At 46.7% G+C, this 17,674-nt stretch overlaps 1 protein-coding gene across 3 annotated transcripts in view; it reads left to right on the top strand.

Moving 5' to 3' along the window:
- Positions 1-17,674, top strand: part of LOC135055109 (rap1 GTPase-GDP dissociation stimulator 1-A-like) — a 222,318-nt gene that overhangs the window by 105,397 nt on the left and 99,247 nt on the right. For 2 of the 3 annotated variants that reach the window (XM_063958765.1, XM_063958764.1), the window contains exons 2-4: positions 777-944; positions 4,764-4,886; positions 16,177-16,302. In XM_063958765.1, coding sequence (XP_063814835.1) covers positions 777-944; positions 4,764-4,886; positions 16,177-16,302 — 417 coding nt within the window. The remainder of the gene's footprint in view (positions 1-776; positions 945-4,763; positions 4,887-16,176; positions 16,303-17,674) is intronic. The other variant, XM_063958766.1, reaches the window with a different exon arrangement.

The raw sequence follows: 17,674 nt of genomic DNA, 5'->3' as shown, positions 1-17,674 counted from the left end.
TTGTGCCTCCTGCACGCCGCGGCCACTCTGATCTGTGCGTTGTCTCTTGTGCATGCACATATGACCCTGCCTCCCTCCTTCTGTCGTCCCACAGTCCAGTGTGTGCATGACATAAGACTGTATGATATGCGCATGCGGAAGAGACAACGCAGAGATGAAAGTGTCCGCGGCAGAGAGGAGGCAGAACGGGAGATCCGTAAACTCTAGGGACTGTCAGCGAAGAGCTGCGCCGGCCGGTGGGAGATACTGTAGTTTGGTAGTGTCACTGGGCACCTTGTTCCTCAGTCTGCTGCTGGCACAGTGCATGGTGTAGCTCCCTGCAGATGCTGTGACTGTATGGCTCTATCTCCGCCCATCACTGTGACTCTGCCCAGCATTAGCCACACAGTCACAGAATGACAGATCTGGGCTAATATATAGGAGATGGGTGCAGGGTGTGTGTGTAGGCTTCCCCCGGTACATAAGGTCCCGTGTGCACCAAACAACGTGCACAGATTTGCCCCTGACTATAGTGCTCAGATTACATAATTATGTACAGAAAAAAGGGGAGAGAGCCCTGCTTGTAAAAGCTTACATTCTAGCAGATGGGAGCGCAGAAAGGAGGAGAGGATACGTATGAAGGTTTTCATATTCACAGACCTAAAAAGAGAGCAATTGCATTAAGGCAGCATGTATATTTAGTTACAAGTGAAACACATCATAATTAAGCTACAATTTCCTTTTATCCAGTAGGATGCATGTATTTACTACTCATTTTATTTATGTTATCATTTTAGTGCCTGAAGGACTTATAAATCCCACAGATGCTGAAGGGGCTTCTCTATCTCTTGCCGAGAGACTGTGCCAGGATTTTGAATGTCTCAAACTTTGTGGGCAGGAGGGCGAGGATGAGAAGCAGATCCTGCAAAGCCTCAATGTGGTCCTGCTGGCACTTGATGAAGACAGTTACGTATTATGCAAATTGCTCTCTAACCAATCTGAGCTCCTGCTGACTGAGATGACTTAGATGTGTGACATACTGTATGACTTTTGCCACTGCAGTATATCTTAGCCATGGTTAATAAAATATAAAAGAATACTTTAGAGTTCCAGGAAAGAACATAAAAATGATGTAATTTCTAACCCTTTCAGATGAAAAAAATAGGTCGCAAACAGGATTTTGAAGTGAACATGGGTCCAACCCGGATGCGTCCTGAGACCCCTTTCAGACTAGCGGCTGGACCCGGCTTATTGTTGGGTTGGTAACATCACCACACACAGATGCAGTGAGGCCGATCATCTCCTAGCGCCGACTCTTCCTATGCTGTAAACGGTTCCTGGGTCGGATCAACCCAGGTTATCCGTTTACACTGAGTCTTACCCAGGTTCTTCTTGGGAAAAACCCAGCTCACTGTCCTCTCCCATCCCTGTCACCTCTGTGCTGGCCTTGTTCCCACTGTCCTGTCCCATCCCAGTCACCTCTGTGCTGGCCCTGTTCCCACTGTCCTGTCCCATCCCTGTCACCTCTGTGCTGGCCCTGTCTCCCCTCTCTCTCAACCCTGTCAGCCCTGTCCTGTCCCATCCCTGTCACCTCTGTGCTGGCCCCGTCTCCCCTCTTTCCTGTCCCTGTCACCCCTGTCCTGTCCCATCCCTGTCACCTCTGTGCTGGCCCTGTCTCCCCTCTCTCATGTCCCTGTCACCCTGTCCTGTCCCGCCCCATCCCTGTCAACTTTGAGCTGGCTTGCCTCCCCTCTCTGCCTGTCACTGTCACCTCTGTCCTGTCCTGTCCTGGTACCTCTGTGCTGGTTCTGCCCCTGTCATTCCTGACCTGTCCCCTGTGTCCTGGTTCTGTCACCTCTATCTTGGTTCTCTATCTTGACCCTGTCATTTTTGTTCTTCTTCACTGTACTGTCCCTGTCATCTCAGTATTGACCCTGTCACCTCTGTCCTGTCCCTGATACCCTTCTCTCCTTTCCACACTGTTCTGTCATGGCCCTGTCACCCCTGTCCTCTTCGCTCTGTCTCCTCTGCCCTGGTCCTGTCACCCATCTCTCCTGCCTCTCTGTTCTATCCTGGCCCTGTCACCTCTGTCCTGCTCCTGTCCTGGGCTCACTGGACTGTCCCTTTCATCTCAGTACTGGCCCTGTCACCCCTGTCCTGGCACTGTCCCTCCTGGTCTTGTCACCTTTGTCCTAGCCCAAAACTATATATATAATTTTCCCTTTTTTTTTTTTTCAAGGGGTGGGGGCACCAAACTCCAACCTGCCTCCGGGCAACGGGAATGAACTTACGCCAGTGCCTCAACATGTTATATATATGTATTGCAATTAGTAAGGCATCGAACATTTTCCAGATATTTTGGACATATAGTAAGATCTCAAAATGTATAAAAAAATCTGTTACCGTTACTGACATTTTGATATTGCCAGTGTTCTTTTAATGACTTCACAAAGTCAGGCATTCCGTGAGATGACTCTGTGTAGCAGTTATTGCAGAAACCGCTTTAACTGATTTGAGCAGTGGTTGGCTAATTGTACATGACAGTCCTCCATGGTCAGGCCATAATAGCGGCCTCCAAATACTTATGATTCATTCTGTTGGTATGGTAACAAGGCTTACTTTAGCAAAGGTGACAGATGGGCTTTTAAAATACCCAGCATTTATACTATTCTTCAAAAATGCAAAGACTGTATTTTAAGGATATTATCTCCATGTCTCACAAAAGTCCTTTACTTTCAGCTTAAATCTGTCATTCTTCTTTTTGATGCTCAAAATAACATGATTGTAATTCTAGGACAATCATGGAGCAGCAGCGCATTTTTCCTGCATTTATTAAAAAACAAAAGATTAAATTTTCTAAAAAAAGGAAAAACCGATGTGTACCATGCCTGTAATCTAACATTCTGCATATAAGTACGTCACACAAGGTACTCAAACTTTAGAGTGATAACAAACATTTTTCTTTTTTAAAGACTCCTTTTCAAGAAACAGTAACTTTATCAAGAACATAAAATAAGATTAAATTATGACATATAACTACTGTATATTGAAAATGCAAAAAAAAAATACAAAATTCATTGCGGTTAGACAATATTAAAATGTTGGGATATTTCTATGTACAAATCATTACACCCTTGGTCAGCATATGGAACAGTTGGCAATTATGAGTTTAACCACTTACGTTATACGGGGTACAGATTTGCAACACACTTAGGGCGGGATGTTTCAACCTTAAAAATATGGTTGAACCTTTGAAAACTTCAGCTGCAAATGCATAAAAGTGTTCTGCAGCAGAGATATCCATTAAGGACCTCCTTCACTGCAGTCCTCACAGAATGCTATGGGGCTGCCGTGTGCAGGTATGAATCGAGCTCTGGATAGAAAAACCTTCTGGAGCATGACATCAATGGGCTACACCATCTATAGATGGTTTGCTTATAGAAGCCTATGGTCATCTTTATGAGATGCATCCCTGGTGAGGGATTAAAAGGGGACCCTCTATTTCTTCCCCCCCCATCCCACACACACACACATTCCCTACAGCTTGCAAACCCGGTAGTCCACAATAGCAAAGGATGGCTCTCATCGGGAGAGCTGCTTAAATCTTCACACATATGGAGCTAATAAATAAATTAATAAAGCATTCTAGACTGGCAGACAGTTGCTACAAAGCAGACATTAGTTTCTATGCTATTTACAATGCTAGATTAAGTTAATACAGCTGGTAAACAAGGCATAGGTTGCACAAAAATAGTCTCTCTTTGGAATTTACCTATTTGTTTTGCTTTTAATAGTACCATGGGGTACAGTAAAGTTACTAGGCATTTGTTTTGACTTTTCAGTGCAATTGCAGAGTTTTCACAGCGAGATCATAACCCACCAATTTAGTAAATTCAAAGCCGTTACTTAAAACAGAATTTAGCATTCCAATTTTCCCCCATTAAAAGTCTTGAAATCTCAGAATTACTGTGAAAAAAGGCACATTGAATTAGTCAGGGCATGGCAGCTCCCACGCTCTAACTAATCAGAGTGCTCCTAGACATTCCTACAGTATGAGAGTAATTGTTCATCGCCAATACATTTGTTATTTTGCCATGAGTGTCCACCCTGCTATACTGCCACAAGCCACGGCTGGTCAAGTCTAGTGATGGTTATTACAAATTCAGGGGACTTCACACACTCACCCTCCTGATGTTTACAGTACCAGCCTTGGTTGGACAGCCTATGGGAAGTCCCAAGTCATGATTTTAAAATGCTTTTGTATTTTCACCTAAAAAACCCCCAATACAAATCTGCATTGATCCCTTTGTTTAAACCCAAGGGGTTTGCATTAATTTTTACAGCAACATTGCAGTGGGTTTATGGTGGGATCAGAGTTTAGAACTTTATGGGTATTGATGGAAAGTTTAAAAACAATATCAGATCCGATGCTTAGAAAATCTTGTATTATAGGTCCTATAACTGCCAGCAATGCCAATACAGCACTTAAAGTGCCTTTATAGATGATATTAACATATACTGTACTTAATATAGCCTAAAGTTTCTATCCCAGTAGTGGCAATCTTGGATTCTAGTAATAGATTCTGTCCTTTGTATTCCAGGTTACATAGTAATCATTATCCTTTATCCGTTGTTCTGCCAATTAAAAAAATCTTTGTATTTGTGTACACATTACACAAAACCAAGGATAAAATAATCCTCTTAAAATTTATTTTTGATACAGAATTTTACAAGGTTAACAACATAACAAAGTCCATTGGTGCCTCTTTGTGTCTTTCCTACAGTGCAGAGATCAGCAAAACTGCTAACAGATTGTGAAGTATTACCAGCATTAGCCAGAATACTGAAAACCACCCCAACTTGTGCAGAAAAAGCGGCATACGTGCTAGCCGAGCTGGCAAAGAATGGTAAGTAGCTTAATTTAGCCCTAACTTACAAATGGGGCTCCCTTGAGGAACACTGATTGGCACTTACTAGAGGATATACTAGTGGCTTTTGAGTCTAAATATAATGTGCTATTTGATGATCAGATGTACAGTACTGTATCACAACACTTTTACTTATGATTCATACCTCCCAACTTTGTGCTGAGCGATCGCAAGCCACGCCCCGTTTTCAGCATTATGGGGACACGGACAGCGCTGAGAGAGCTGCTGGCCATGCCCCCTGTCCCTCTCTGCCTGGAATAGACGCTGTGCGCATGCGCACAGCATCTATTTACCGCTGCTCTGCTCAGAGTGACAGTGGGGGATCTCCCAACTGCCCCCCCAAGGACACTGCAACCCGCAGGTGGGACAGCGGGACAGACCGTGAAAAACAGGACTGTCCCGCCAAAATAGGGACAGTTAGGAGGTATGATGTTGGTATTATGAATTGTTGCGTATATTGTGATAAAGTTAGTCCCAGATGACAACACATCACACTGATTTGCTGAACCGTGGGCCTAATTCAGCTTGAGTTGCTAAATAGCAATAATTGCAAATGGCCACTTTTCAGCCGTTTGCGAATGCGCAGAGTATGAAGCGCGAATGTGTAGGCATTCAGATTGCGATTGCATCTCGGCAGGAAATGCAGGCTTGTCATGGCCATTTTCAGGGCAACCCAATGACGTCGCCTGCGTTTCCTGCGAGAACATGGTGATGGTGCACCTGCATACACAGCCTGGCTGCATATTCAGTGGGCTCGAAATGTCCACCGAATTCTGCGATGCAATCCCAATTGAATTGCGATCACATCGCTGGGCGGCCTTACCCTGTGCTGGGTGGCCCCCAGCATGTGACTGTAAGCAGTACCATTTTTGCTTTTTTTTTTGTAAACTGCTACTGAAGCTGAATTAGGCCCCAGGTCCACTATGTATTGGTCAGGATGGCAAAACAGAAAGCACTGAACAGAAAGCACCAAACAGCATTACATCCAGATATTCCTGTGATCGTCTCTTGTTAGAAATAGGCCAGCTAGCTAAAAACTGGCCACAAATACCCCTTTTCCACTGACATAAAAATCCCGGGTTTTTGCACGTGAATGCACACAATTTGGCATTTTGGTCAGTGGAAAAGGAGACTACCCGGGACTAAGTCCGTTGATAGACCCGGCAGATTCCCGAGTCACAGTGGAAAAGGGATATAAATGAAATTGGCCAAACCAACCCCACAATGCAACATGATTAAATACCTTCACCAAAGAATAATTACTTAACACACAGCTGATTCTCCCACCGGTGTCTCTGCCTGTGTGTTTTAATCCACTGCTAACAGCTTGGCAAGTAACACTATAAATCTAGGAATTGAACTCTGTTTGCCACAATATATAAAGTTTGCATGTTATAGTGTATATATTTTCAAGCTTACAGTTGCAACAACAACTGAATTAGTGAAACTTGTACAATACTGGACAAAGGGCCTAATTCAGACCTGATCGTAGCCGGGTTACGATCAGGCACACTGACATGCGCGGGGGGGGGGACCAGCACAGGGCTAGTCCGACCCGCACGTCTGGCCCGCCACTCCCCCCCTCCTTCCCGAAGAAGTGCAAAAGCATCGCACTGCAACGATGTTTTTGCACTACAGGAGTAGCTCCCTGCCAGCGTAGCTTTTGCGTGCTGGCCAGGAGCTACTCGTCGCTGCCCGGGTCGCAGCGGCTGCGTGTGACGTCACGCAGCCACTGTGGCCCGCACTGTACGGCCACGCCTGCTTTGGCCAGACCGTGCCCACAAAACGGCAGCCAAACGCCGCCATGCTGCCTCTTCCCACCCAACGACCGCCTCTGCCTGTCAATCAGGCGGAGGCGATTGCTAGGCAATGGCGGCCGTCAGCTGTCAGCCATGTGCCGGCGCACTGCGGCACTGGCGCATGCGCACTTCTGACCTGATCGCTGTGCTGCGATGAACGGCAGCAAGCAATCAGGTCAGAATGACCCCCAAAGAACATTTGACCTCTACAAATGTTATGTTAAACCCCTTTCAGACATAAGACCCGGGAAATACATGGGTACGACCCAGATCTATCAATCCTGGAATTTCCCTGGCCTCAGTCCCCCATTCACACTACACCAAAATCCCGGGAAATTCCCATTTCAGATGTGTTCACATTGAACCCAGGTCAGCCCTGGAATTTGGTGTTTATTTAAAGGGGACGCTTTCATGTATATTATACAGCCGTTGATATTTGTTAATAGCAAATTTATAGTTTTATTTCCTATTTAAATAAATTTTCTTACTAAGGTGCTCCCACTCACACTCCCTTCTCCCACACCCAGCTATCATCCATTGGGGCAGATGTATTAAGCCTGGAGAAGTGATAAAGCAGTGATAAGTGCAAGCTGATAACGCACCAGCCAATCAGCTCCTAACTGTCAATTTACAGTTAGGAGCTGATTGGCTGGTGCGTTATCACTGCTTTATCATTGCTTTATCACTTCTCCAGGCTTAATACATCTGCCCCAGTATTACCATTCCTCAGTTTCAGATTTGCCCTTCCCGTGTATGACCTTCCTGTATACAGCATTTGCATAGTCTGCTGTGTAATACCCCTTTCACACCGCACAAATAACCCGGTATCGACTCAACATATTGCCGGGTCAACACGGGTCGGTGTGCGGTAAAAGGGCCATGGTCCAAATTCCTGGGTCGCCTGACATGGTAATTCAACCCGGGAATAAGGCAGTGTTATTCCCGGGTTGAATAATGGGTCAGTGGCAGCGTGAACGGGCTCCCGGGGCGATGTGACCCAGGACCTGTTCACTACATAGGGAAGAGGCGGCGCGGAGATGAGCTCATCTCCCGGCTCCAGCTCCACCCCCTTGCCGGTATGGCAACCGGTCCAGTATATTCTGGGTCTGAAGCCAGCAGGTTAGGTCCAATGCCGGATTCCACCCGGGAAGGACCCATTTCCAAGTCCCAGGTGGGATCCGGCATTGGCAGTGGAAAGGGGTATACTAGTCTAAATTTAGCTGGGTTATGTTATATCCATTAGTTGAACAGCCAATCAGACAGTTTTATTCCAACCTGGGTCTAAAACCCAGGTTGGATGTGTTCACACTAGTGGCGTCCCGGGTTGCACCTGGGAAAAACCCTGGTAGAAACAGGGACGTGGACCCGGGACTTCGACCAGGGTTGTTTCTGTTCACACATAGCAAAAACCAGGGTCAATGGGGGTCATTCCGAGTTGATCGTAGCTGTGCTAAATTTCAGAGGCGATCGTTGCGCTCCAACGGCCTTCGGTCATCTGGCATGCCCTGGTGCACTGTGGCGCCGGCGCATGCGCAGTTCTGACCCGATCGCACCGCTACGATAAACTGCAGTGTGCGATCAGGTCAGAATGACCCCCACTGCACTTTCACAGCAGAAACCCAGGTTTTTGCTGTATGTCTGAAAGTGGTATAAGAGGCAGAATCAATTACCCGCAGTGTTTACTGTACAGGTAAAGCACGGAGCTGTTCAATTTTTAGTCAATTCATTCATGTGGCAAACCAACTGTTAACACATCATAACCATAAATTCCTGCACTTAACGTGGAATCTATGGGTTGTCGCATGTTACCCATCAGTTTACCACATGGGTGAAATGAACTAAAAATTACCACACACATTAAGTCCCAGAGTGTGCACAAATTTGTCTTTGCAACTCCTGGGGAAAGTGCACCCTTTGGGGCCTAATACTGCAGCCAGTTCACTTGCTCTTGAATTTTCCCCTAAATTGACATCACATACAGTACACCATGATAGATGGGGTACCCCAAGGTGCAAGCCTTCAAATGCCCAGCATGATATGAAATTAAATATTACATTAGAATGAGAGATTAGTAACATAGTATCTGAGGTTGAAAAAAGACAATTGTCCATCGAGTTCAACCTATTTGTGGTGTCCTATGCCTGATGATTTGACTAAAATTTCTGACTGATGCTGCTGTCAGCCATTGCATTTTATCCCTATTTATAGTAACTATAATGCATGACTATGCACCATATCCCTGGATATCCTTATCCAATAGGAATTTATCTAACCCATTCTTAAAGGTGTTGACAGATTCCGCCATTACAACTCCCTCGGGCAGGGAATTCCAAACACGTATTGTCCTTACCGTGAAAAAGCCTTTACGCCGTATTGTGCGGAATCTCCTCTCCTCTAACCTGAGCGAGTGTCCACGAGTCCTCTGTGTTGATCTAACCAAAAACAGGTCCCGCGCAAGCTCTGTGTATTGTCCCCTTATATATTTGTAGATGTTGATCATATCTTTTCCAATGTAAACATGCCTAGTCTTTCAAGCCTTTCCTTGTATTCCATCGTCTCCATGCCCTTAATTAGTTTGGTCGCCCTCCTCTGTACCTTTTCAAGCTCCAGGATATCCTTTTTGTAGTACGGTGCCCAGAATTGTACACAGTATTCAAGGTGTGGCCTCACTAGTGATTTATATAACGGGAGTATAATACTCTCGTCCCTAGCATCAATACCCCGTTTTATGCATGCTAATATCTTATTAGCCTTCTTTGCTGCAGTCCTACTTTGGGTACTACTGCTTAGCTTGCTATCTATGAGGACACCTAAGTCCTTTTCCAGTACAGAATCCCCTAATTTTACCCCATTTAGTAGGTAGGTGTAATTTTTGTTCTTGTTACCACAGTGCATTACCTTACACTTGTCTGTAAGGTAATGCACTCATTTTTAAGGTTATAAATGTGTTTTCATAGGATATATTTCTGTGCAATATTTGTAAAAATAAATTCCAATAATAAAACATACTGTACCTACATTGCATGATGTACTGTACATACATAATGTTTTATGCAGTGGATATACTGTACACATGCCTATGTAAGCACCATATATACACAGAGGCGTCGGAACGGGGAGGGCAAGGGGGCAGCACGCCCCCCCAAAACATGAGAGAGGCGCCGCTGGCTGTACAAGAGGAGCAATGTGTGGTCAGGTGAAAGACCGCACACTGCATCCTCCGTGTCAGAGCCTAGGGCATTTGGAATGTCCAGGGGCATGTCTGACTACTAGCCTAGGGTCGGCTCAGCTTGCAGTGAGTGGGCAGCGGCGGGTTGCGGGCATTTGAGATGCGGTGCTGGATGCCTACCACGATCGGAGCTCTTAGCTCAGATAAGGAGGTAGATCATACACGAGCCGGCAGTGGCACCAAGCAAGACGCGAGCACGGGACGCAAAGCAGACAGTGTGGGTAGCCAAGGGCGTGGCTTCTGGGCGGGAGAGAGTTGAGAGACTGTGGGGTATATGCAATTGCGGTCAAATTCCCGAAAATTTCGAAAAACGGGACATTTTCGTCCCCCCAAAAAATTCGACAATGCAATTCAGTACTTTTCCCCCAAAAAACGGACTTTCCAAATTCGACTTTTTGAAATTCGACATTTGTCAAATTCGACATTTCTGCAAAGGTACAAATGCGGCAATTCGACAAGTATATTCAATTGAAGATTGTAAATTCGACAACAGTGCTTTTAGACAGTAAATTTGTCATTTTCAATCCGCCATACTTTGCTGGCGGAATCTAATAAAAAAAAATTAAAGCATGTTTTTTTTTGTGTTTTTTTTATTGGTAATAGCATATCTATTTATATTAGTAGGGATTAGGTACTTGGTTTGTCTATTTTGGAGGCACAAGTATTATTTATATATTTTTAAAAATATATATATATATTTTTAATGGAATGTTAAAAATCCGAAAAAAAATTGCGTGGGGTCCCCCCTCCTAAGCATAACCAGCCTCGGGCTCTTCGAGCCGGTCCTGGTTCTAAAAATCCGGGGGGGAAACTGACAGGGGATCCCCCGTATTTTTAAAACCAGCACCGGGCTCTGCGCCCGGTGCTGGTGCAAAAAATACGGGGGACAAAAAGAGTAGAGGGCCCCCGTATTTTTTACACCAGCATCGGGCTCCACTAGCTGGGTAGATATTGCCACAGCCGGGGGTCACTTTTTAATACAGCGCCCTGCGGCCGTGGCATTAAATACGCAACTAGTCACCCCTGGCCGGTGTACCCTGGAGTGGGGACCCCTTAAATCAAGGGGGTCCCCCCCCTCCAGCCATCCAAGGGCCAGGGGTGAAGCCCGAGGCTGTCCCCCCCATCCAAGGGCTGCGGATGGGGGACTGATAGCCTTTGGAAAAATGAAAGAATATTGTTTTTTCCAGTAGTACTACAAGTCCCAGCAAGCCTCCCCTGCAAGCTGGTACTTGGAGAACCACAAGTACCAGCATGCGGGAGAAAAAAACGGGCCCGCTGGTACCTGTAGTTCTACTGGAAAAAAAATACCCAAATAAAAACAGGAGACACACACCGTGAAAGTAAAACTTTATTTCACACCTGCCGACACACACATACTTACCTATGTTGACACGCCGACACTGGCCACGACCCCCTCGTCAGTGAAGAATCCGGTGTACCTGTGAATAAAATTATACTCACCTGATCCAGTGTCTTTTATTATAATCCACGTACTTGGCAAAAAAAAAAAAAACGAACACCCGGACCAGGCGGACTGAAAGGGGTCCCATGTTTACACATGGGACCCCTTTCCCCGAATGCAGAGACCCCTTGTGACTGCTGTCACAGAAAGGTCCCTTCAGCCAATCAGGAAGCGCCACTTCGTGGCACTCTCCTGATTGGCTGTATGCACGTCTGAGCTGGCAGACAGTGCATCGCACAGCTCCCTCCATTAGTTTCAATGGTGGGAACTTTGCGGTCAGAGGTGAGGTCACCCGCGGTCAGCGACTGACCGCGGGTGACCTCACCACTGACCGCAAAGTTCCCACCATTGAAAGTAATGGAGGGGGCTGTGCAATGCGCGTCTGAGCTCAGACACGCAGAGCCAATCAGGTGAGTGCCACGAGTGGCGCTTCCTGATTGGCTGAAGGGACCTTTCTGTGACAAGAGTCACAGGGGGGTCTCTGCATTCGGGGAAAGGGGTCCCATGTGTAAACATGGGACCCCTTTCAGTCCGCCTGGTCCGGGTGTTCGTTTTTTTTTTTTTTGCCAAGTACGTGGATTATAATAAAAGACCACAGGACACTGGATCAGATGAGTATAATTTTATTCACAGGTACACCGTGGTTTCTACTTGGACAAGTGGACAGAGGTCGGCGTGTGAACATAGGTAAGTATGTGTGTGTCGACATATGTGAAATAAACTTTTACTTTCACGGTGTCTGTGTCCTGTTTTTATTTGGGTATTTTTTTTCCAGTAGAACTACAGGTACCAGCGGGCCCGTTTTTCTCCCGCATGCTGGTACTTGTGGTTCTCCAAGTACCAGCTTGCGGGGAGGCTTGCTGGGACTTGTAGTACTACTGGAAAAAACAATATTCTTTCATTTTCCAAAAGGCTATCAGCCCCCCATCCGCAGCCCTTGGATGGGGGGGACAGCCTCGGGGGATCCCCTGTCAGTTTTTCCCCCGGATTTTTAGAACCAGGACCGGCTCGAAGAGCCCGAGGCTGGTTATGCTTAGGAGGGGGTACCCCCACGCAATTTTTTTTCTGTTTTTTTTCCCGCTTTTCCCGTTTTTTTTAAATTTTTTAAAATCTAATCAAAATCCGTCAAATCGGCAGTTTTTCGACAGCGGGACTGTCAAATCCATTTTTTATTGAATATGTTGAATTCCGGTACCCACCTGCCGGAATTCGACAGTCGAATTGTGTCGAATTAAAAAACGGGCGAAAAATTGCCGCGATTCGCCGGCAATTGCATATACCCCTGTGTGTCCACGGGGCCAGCGACAGGCAACATTAGCGTATGTGCGCCTGCTATGGGGCCCAATCAGTCCGCCTATGGGATGAGAGGAGCCTGCAGCTGAAACCCTCGAGAAGCAGCAGCAGCACACACAAGAGGTGAGCTGCGGAAGCTCTTACAGTGAGAGGTGAGCAGCACTATTGGGCGGTATGCCCACTCATGGGGGAATGCTGAGGAGAGAGGTACTCTGTAGCGGCTGGTAGGCAGAGGGGCATTTCAAAGCTATGGGGCCCACACAGATTTAGTTATTCCCATGTGTGCCTGCCTCCTCACCCGCTGTCTTTGCCTGCCACCTTTCCCCTGTGTCTGCCTGCCACCTCACCCCGTCTTTGCCTGCCCCCTCACCCGCTGTCTTTGCCTGCCCCCTTACCCGTGTGTGCCTACCCCCTCTTCTGCTGTCTGTGCCTGCCCCCTCACCCCGTCTTTGCCTGCCCCCTCACCCGCTGTGTCTGCCTACCCCCTCACCCGCTGTGTCTGCCTGCCCCCTCACCCCCTGTCTTTGCCTGCCTCCTTACCCTTGTGCTGCCCCCTTACTCTCACCATGTGTGCCTGCCATCTCACCAGGCCTGGCTCAAGGGCTGTTTAAGCAGAGCGACATCATGTGGGCAGGCACACTCCATAGGGGGTGCAGTGCAGCCAGGATAATGACTGGCAGCAGCCAGCCACCAACACTACCGCATCCGTTCGCAGTGCCAAATAAGAAATAATTCCAGTGTCAAGAAGATGAGTCCAGTTCTGCCTAGGCTATGGATGTCATGCACCTGTGCACCGCACAGTGCATGCTGACTTTGGCGGCCACTGAGGGTGGAGGAAAGAAGCCAAATTCCACTGCAAGTTCTGCAACACAGAAACTCTGTGTGAGGCTGCTGCTGTGGGAGGGAGCAACGATGGCCGGGATACGGGGAGCTGCGGAGAAGAGGTGAAATTCTTGATTCTTTCCACTCCCATCCTGCCCTGCTTCCCACTACTGCTCCCAGCCAGCCCCCTGGTTCCCACTACTAGTCCCAGCCAGCAACCTGCTCACCATCACTACAACTCCCAGCCTGCCCCTGATCCCACCACTACTACTCCCAGCCTGCTCCCTTTATCTGCACTACCAGACGGCCCCTTGCTCACCACTACTACCAGACTGCCTTCTGCTCCCCACCACTACAACTCTCTAGCCCGCCCATTTCCCACTACTACTCCCAGCCTGCTCCCTTATCTGCACTACCAGCCTGCCCCATGCTCACCACTACTACTCCCAGCCTGCCCCCTTATCCACACTACCACCACGAGCCTGCCCCATGTTCATCACTACTACTCCTAGCCTGCCCCCTACTCCCTACCACTGCTACTCCCAGCCTGTCCTCTTCCCACCACTATTACTCCCACAATGCCACTACTACAACCTGCCCCCTGCTTCCCACTACTATTCCCAGCCAGCTCCCTCTTGACAGACCCCACCCTCATTAGGGCTGCTTCCATAAATTTCTCCGGCTGGTTTTCCATCCCAATCTGCCACTGGCTGTTGTGATCTGTGATGCTGGGTGCTGTGCTGGGAGAGGGGTGCTGGGTCAGAGATGGAACTAGCATTGGTGGTAGGGGGCAACAGCCACAATCTTGCCTAGGGCATCAAATTGGTTAGGGCCGGCTCTGCTCTATGCAGTGTGAGAGAGGTGCCGATGTACAGGAGGAGCAATGTGCGGTCAGGTGAAAGACCGTACACTGCATCCTCCGTGCCGTGTAGGAAGGGACAGTTCCCAGGCGCCAAGCTGGCTGCACAACTACTGCGGTCCCACGCTCTTCCTACCCCCATTGTGGCACCTCCATCCCTGGGACTCAAGGCATCCTACTCCCAAAAGGCTCCACCTCCTTCCAATGGTACCACCTCCTTCTCCCCAGTGGCTCCGCCTTCAGGGGTGCAAAAATCGGATTAAATCTTGCCCCCCCAACCTAAAACGTTCTGACACCCCTGTATATACATATAGGGTAAATACATACTTGCCAGAAGGGCACTTGTCAGGGGTACCGGTCCACAGGGAGTGTCAAACGACTCAGCCACCCACAAATTTTAACCCCTAGGATGCCTGCGGCCACACAAACGCCGGGGAAGTCTATCCGCAAACAATTCCAGCCTTGCACTATGTCCTTGCTCTGGGCTCTTTCTATTTTGCTCCATGATGTTGCAGCCCAGAAGTAGACAGCATGACATTGTAACACTTTGTCCTGGCTCTAGGCTCTGTTACAGAGCATCCATGATGTCATAGCCCAGAAGAAGAGAGCATGACATTTCAATACAACTGAGCAAGTCTTTCAGTTTATCAGGGGCAGCTGGTCTCCCATGTACACTACTGACATAATTTAAAACAAATAAACCAGTAAATTCTATAAATATTTTTCATGCATTTAGAACCAATCCCTGCTCTCACTCCTTTGGTTCTCTCCCCATCATCTCCTTATATATCTGATGTACCCTCACAAAAAACATCTACAGAGCAGCATTGCAGGATCATTGCATCACATTATGACTGGGACAGCTCTGCATAGTTCAATACAGTGGTATTACAAAATAGGACCGTTACCATACTGTCACTTTTTATTACCACAGCATTCATATAACACAAGTATATTGACCATGTCTAGAGCAGATGGGGCAGGAGTTGGGGGGGGGGGGGTCTTGCTGCTGATCATGGCCCAGGGCAGTTGCCTCACATACCCCTATCATAATATGTCAATTAACTTGTATAACCCAATCAAATACTGCCAACATGCACTGCTGATTTGCAATGGATATGCAAACAATAATTAAGATCTTTAGGATTTGCAAACTGGATATAATTCACTTTATTCAGCCATCAGTGTTCCAGCCTTGCTTCATTTATGACCAATGTAGAAGACTAACTTTACATCATGTACTTTGCAAGTAAATCATATTTTTCTGCTTTTATGGTGGTCTGGAGTAGAAATAATGGTGGGCTTAATGGTGTTTCAGACCCATTCACCCTTCCATGGTGGGATTGATGGTGCTTTGGACCCATTCACCCATCCATAGCCCCATCTGAGCAGAAATCTGAGTGGGGTGAGTGACAGCATGAATAAATAGCTTCCTATTAGTCTCCATGTGATCACACCCATCCTAGGCCAGCATGGATAAATAGCTTCTTATTGGTCTCCACGTGATCACCCATCCTAGGCCAGCATGGATAAATAGCTTCTTATTGGTCTCCACGTGATCACCCAACCTAGGCTAATCAAGGGAGGCCCTAAGCAGCTGAATTACTTGTGCCCGCTGTTTCTCTCGGCTGCATTGCTAACCTTTATTAGGAGGCCGAGTCATGATTTACTGTGTTGATAGTATACAAACTTTTTGGCATCTTTATCCTTCATTAGCCTATTCTAAACTGCTTATTATTTTCAAATGTTAGTTTTGTTTCTTTATCTTTCCTGGAGATTACTTAACACAAATTGTCTGTCTGTAGAAGAAACCAGGAAACCATGTATTGACGCAGGTCTGGTGATGGCCTTGGTACCCTTTCTACAGAGCTCTGATCAGGAGATGCTTCTTCATGCTGGCAGAGCCATCGGTCGCATCTGTTATGACAACAGTAAGTGAAATATATGATTAAAAATCCTAACTGAACTGGATCCATGTCCTGGAAATGCATGAAATGTTCCCTGGCAGGGTCAGCATTATTGCCGTACTGCTACAGAGACTCACTAGCCAGCCTTAAGCCTAAACTTAATTGAAAAGTTCAAAATAATCAGCATTTCTATTACTGTAGGCTCTGCGGAAGATAGAATAAGTGTAATTGCTTTGAGAAAATCTGTATTAGTAGTAAAAAAGTATTTTGTTTCTCATGGTCTGAGAGTCCTTCAAGTGCATTTTGCCAAACTCCAGGTGGGCTGTCATGTGCTTTATTCTAAGGAGTGGCTTCCGTCTGGCCACTCTACCATACAGGCCTGATTGGTGGATTGCTGCAGAGATGGTTGTCCTTATGGAAGGTTCTTCTCTCTCCACAGAGGAATGCTGTAGCTCTCACAGAGTGACCATCGGGTTCTTGGTCACCTCCCTGACTAGGGCCCTTTTACCCCAATCATTCAGTTTAGGCAGCCGGCCAGCTCTAGGAAGAGTCCTGGTGGTTTTGAACTTCTTCCATTTACAGATGATGGAGGCCACTGTGCTTATTGGGACCTTCAAAGCAGCAGATATTTTTCTGTAACCTTCCCCAGATTTGTGCATCGAGACAATCCTGTCTCGGAGGTCTACAGACAATTCTTTTGACTTCATGCTTGGTTTGTGCTCAGACATGCACTGTCAAGCGTGGGACCCAATATAGACAGGTGTGCCTTTCCAAATCATGTCCAATCAACTGAATTTACCACAGGTGGACTCCATTTAAGCTGTAGGAACATCTCAAAAATGATCAGTGGAAACAGGATGCACCTGTGCTCAATTTTGAGCTTTATGGCAAAGGCTATGAATACGTATGTACATGTGATTTCTTCGTTTTCATTTTTAATACATTTGCAAATATCTAAAAAAAACAAAAACCTTTTTTCACGTTGTCTTTATGGGGTATTGTGTGTCGAATTTTAAGAGAAATAATTAATTTAATCCATTATTGAATAAGGCTGTAACATAACAAAATGTGGAAAAAGTGAAGCACTGTGATTACTCTTCGGATGCTCTGTAACTGATCAGCTTGTTCAGAAATGCAGCACATTCAGAATGTCACAATTCATACACATACATCTAAGCTGTGATTTCCCATTCTGCAGATGCCTTAAAAAATGCCAGTTGGCGGACATTGATGATTGGCGATCCATCAAGCTAGTGGTTCCCAAACGCGGTTCTCAAGGCACCCTAACAGTCCAGGTTTTAAGAATATCCATGTTTAGAAACAGGTGACTTAAGGGCCCCATACACTAGTACGACAATGCCCGATTTCATCCAATTCCAACGTTTCGGGCGGATAA

Source organism: Pseudophryne corroboree, chromosome 3 (assembly GCF_028390025.1).
Source record: "Pseudophryne corroboree isolate aPseCor3 chromosome 3, aPseCor3.hap2, whole genome shotgun sequence".
NCBI classification, from domain to species: Eukaryota; Metazoa; Chordata; class Amphibia; order Anura; family Myobatrachidae; genus Pseudophryne; species Pseudophryne corroboree.
This window is presented reverse-complemented; position numbering and strand designations above follow the sequence as displayed.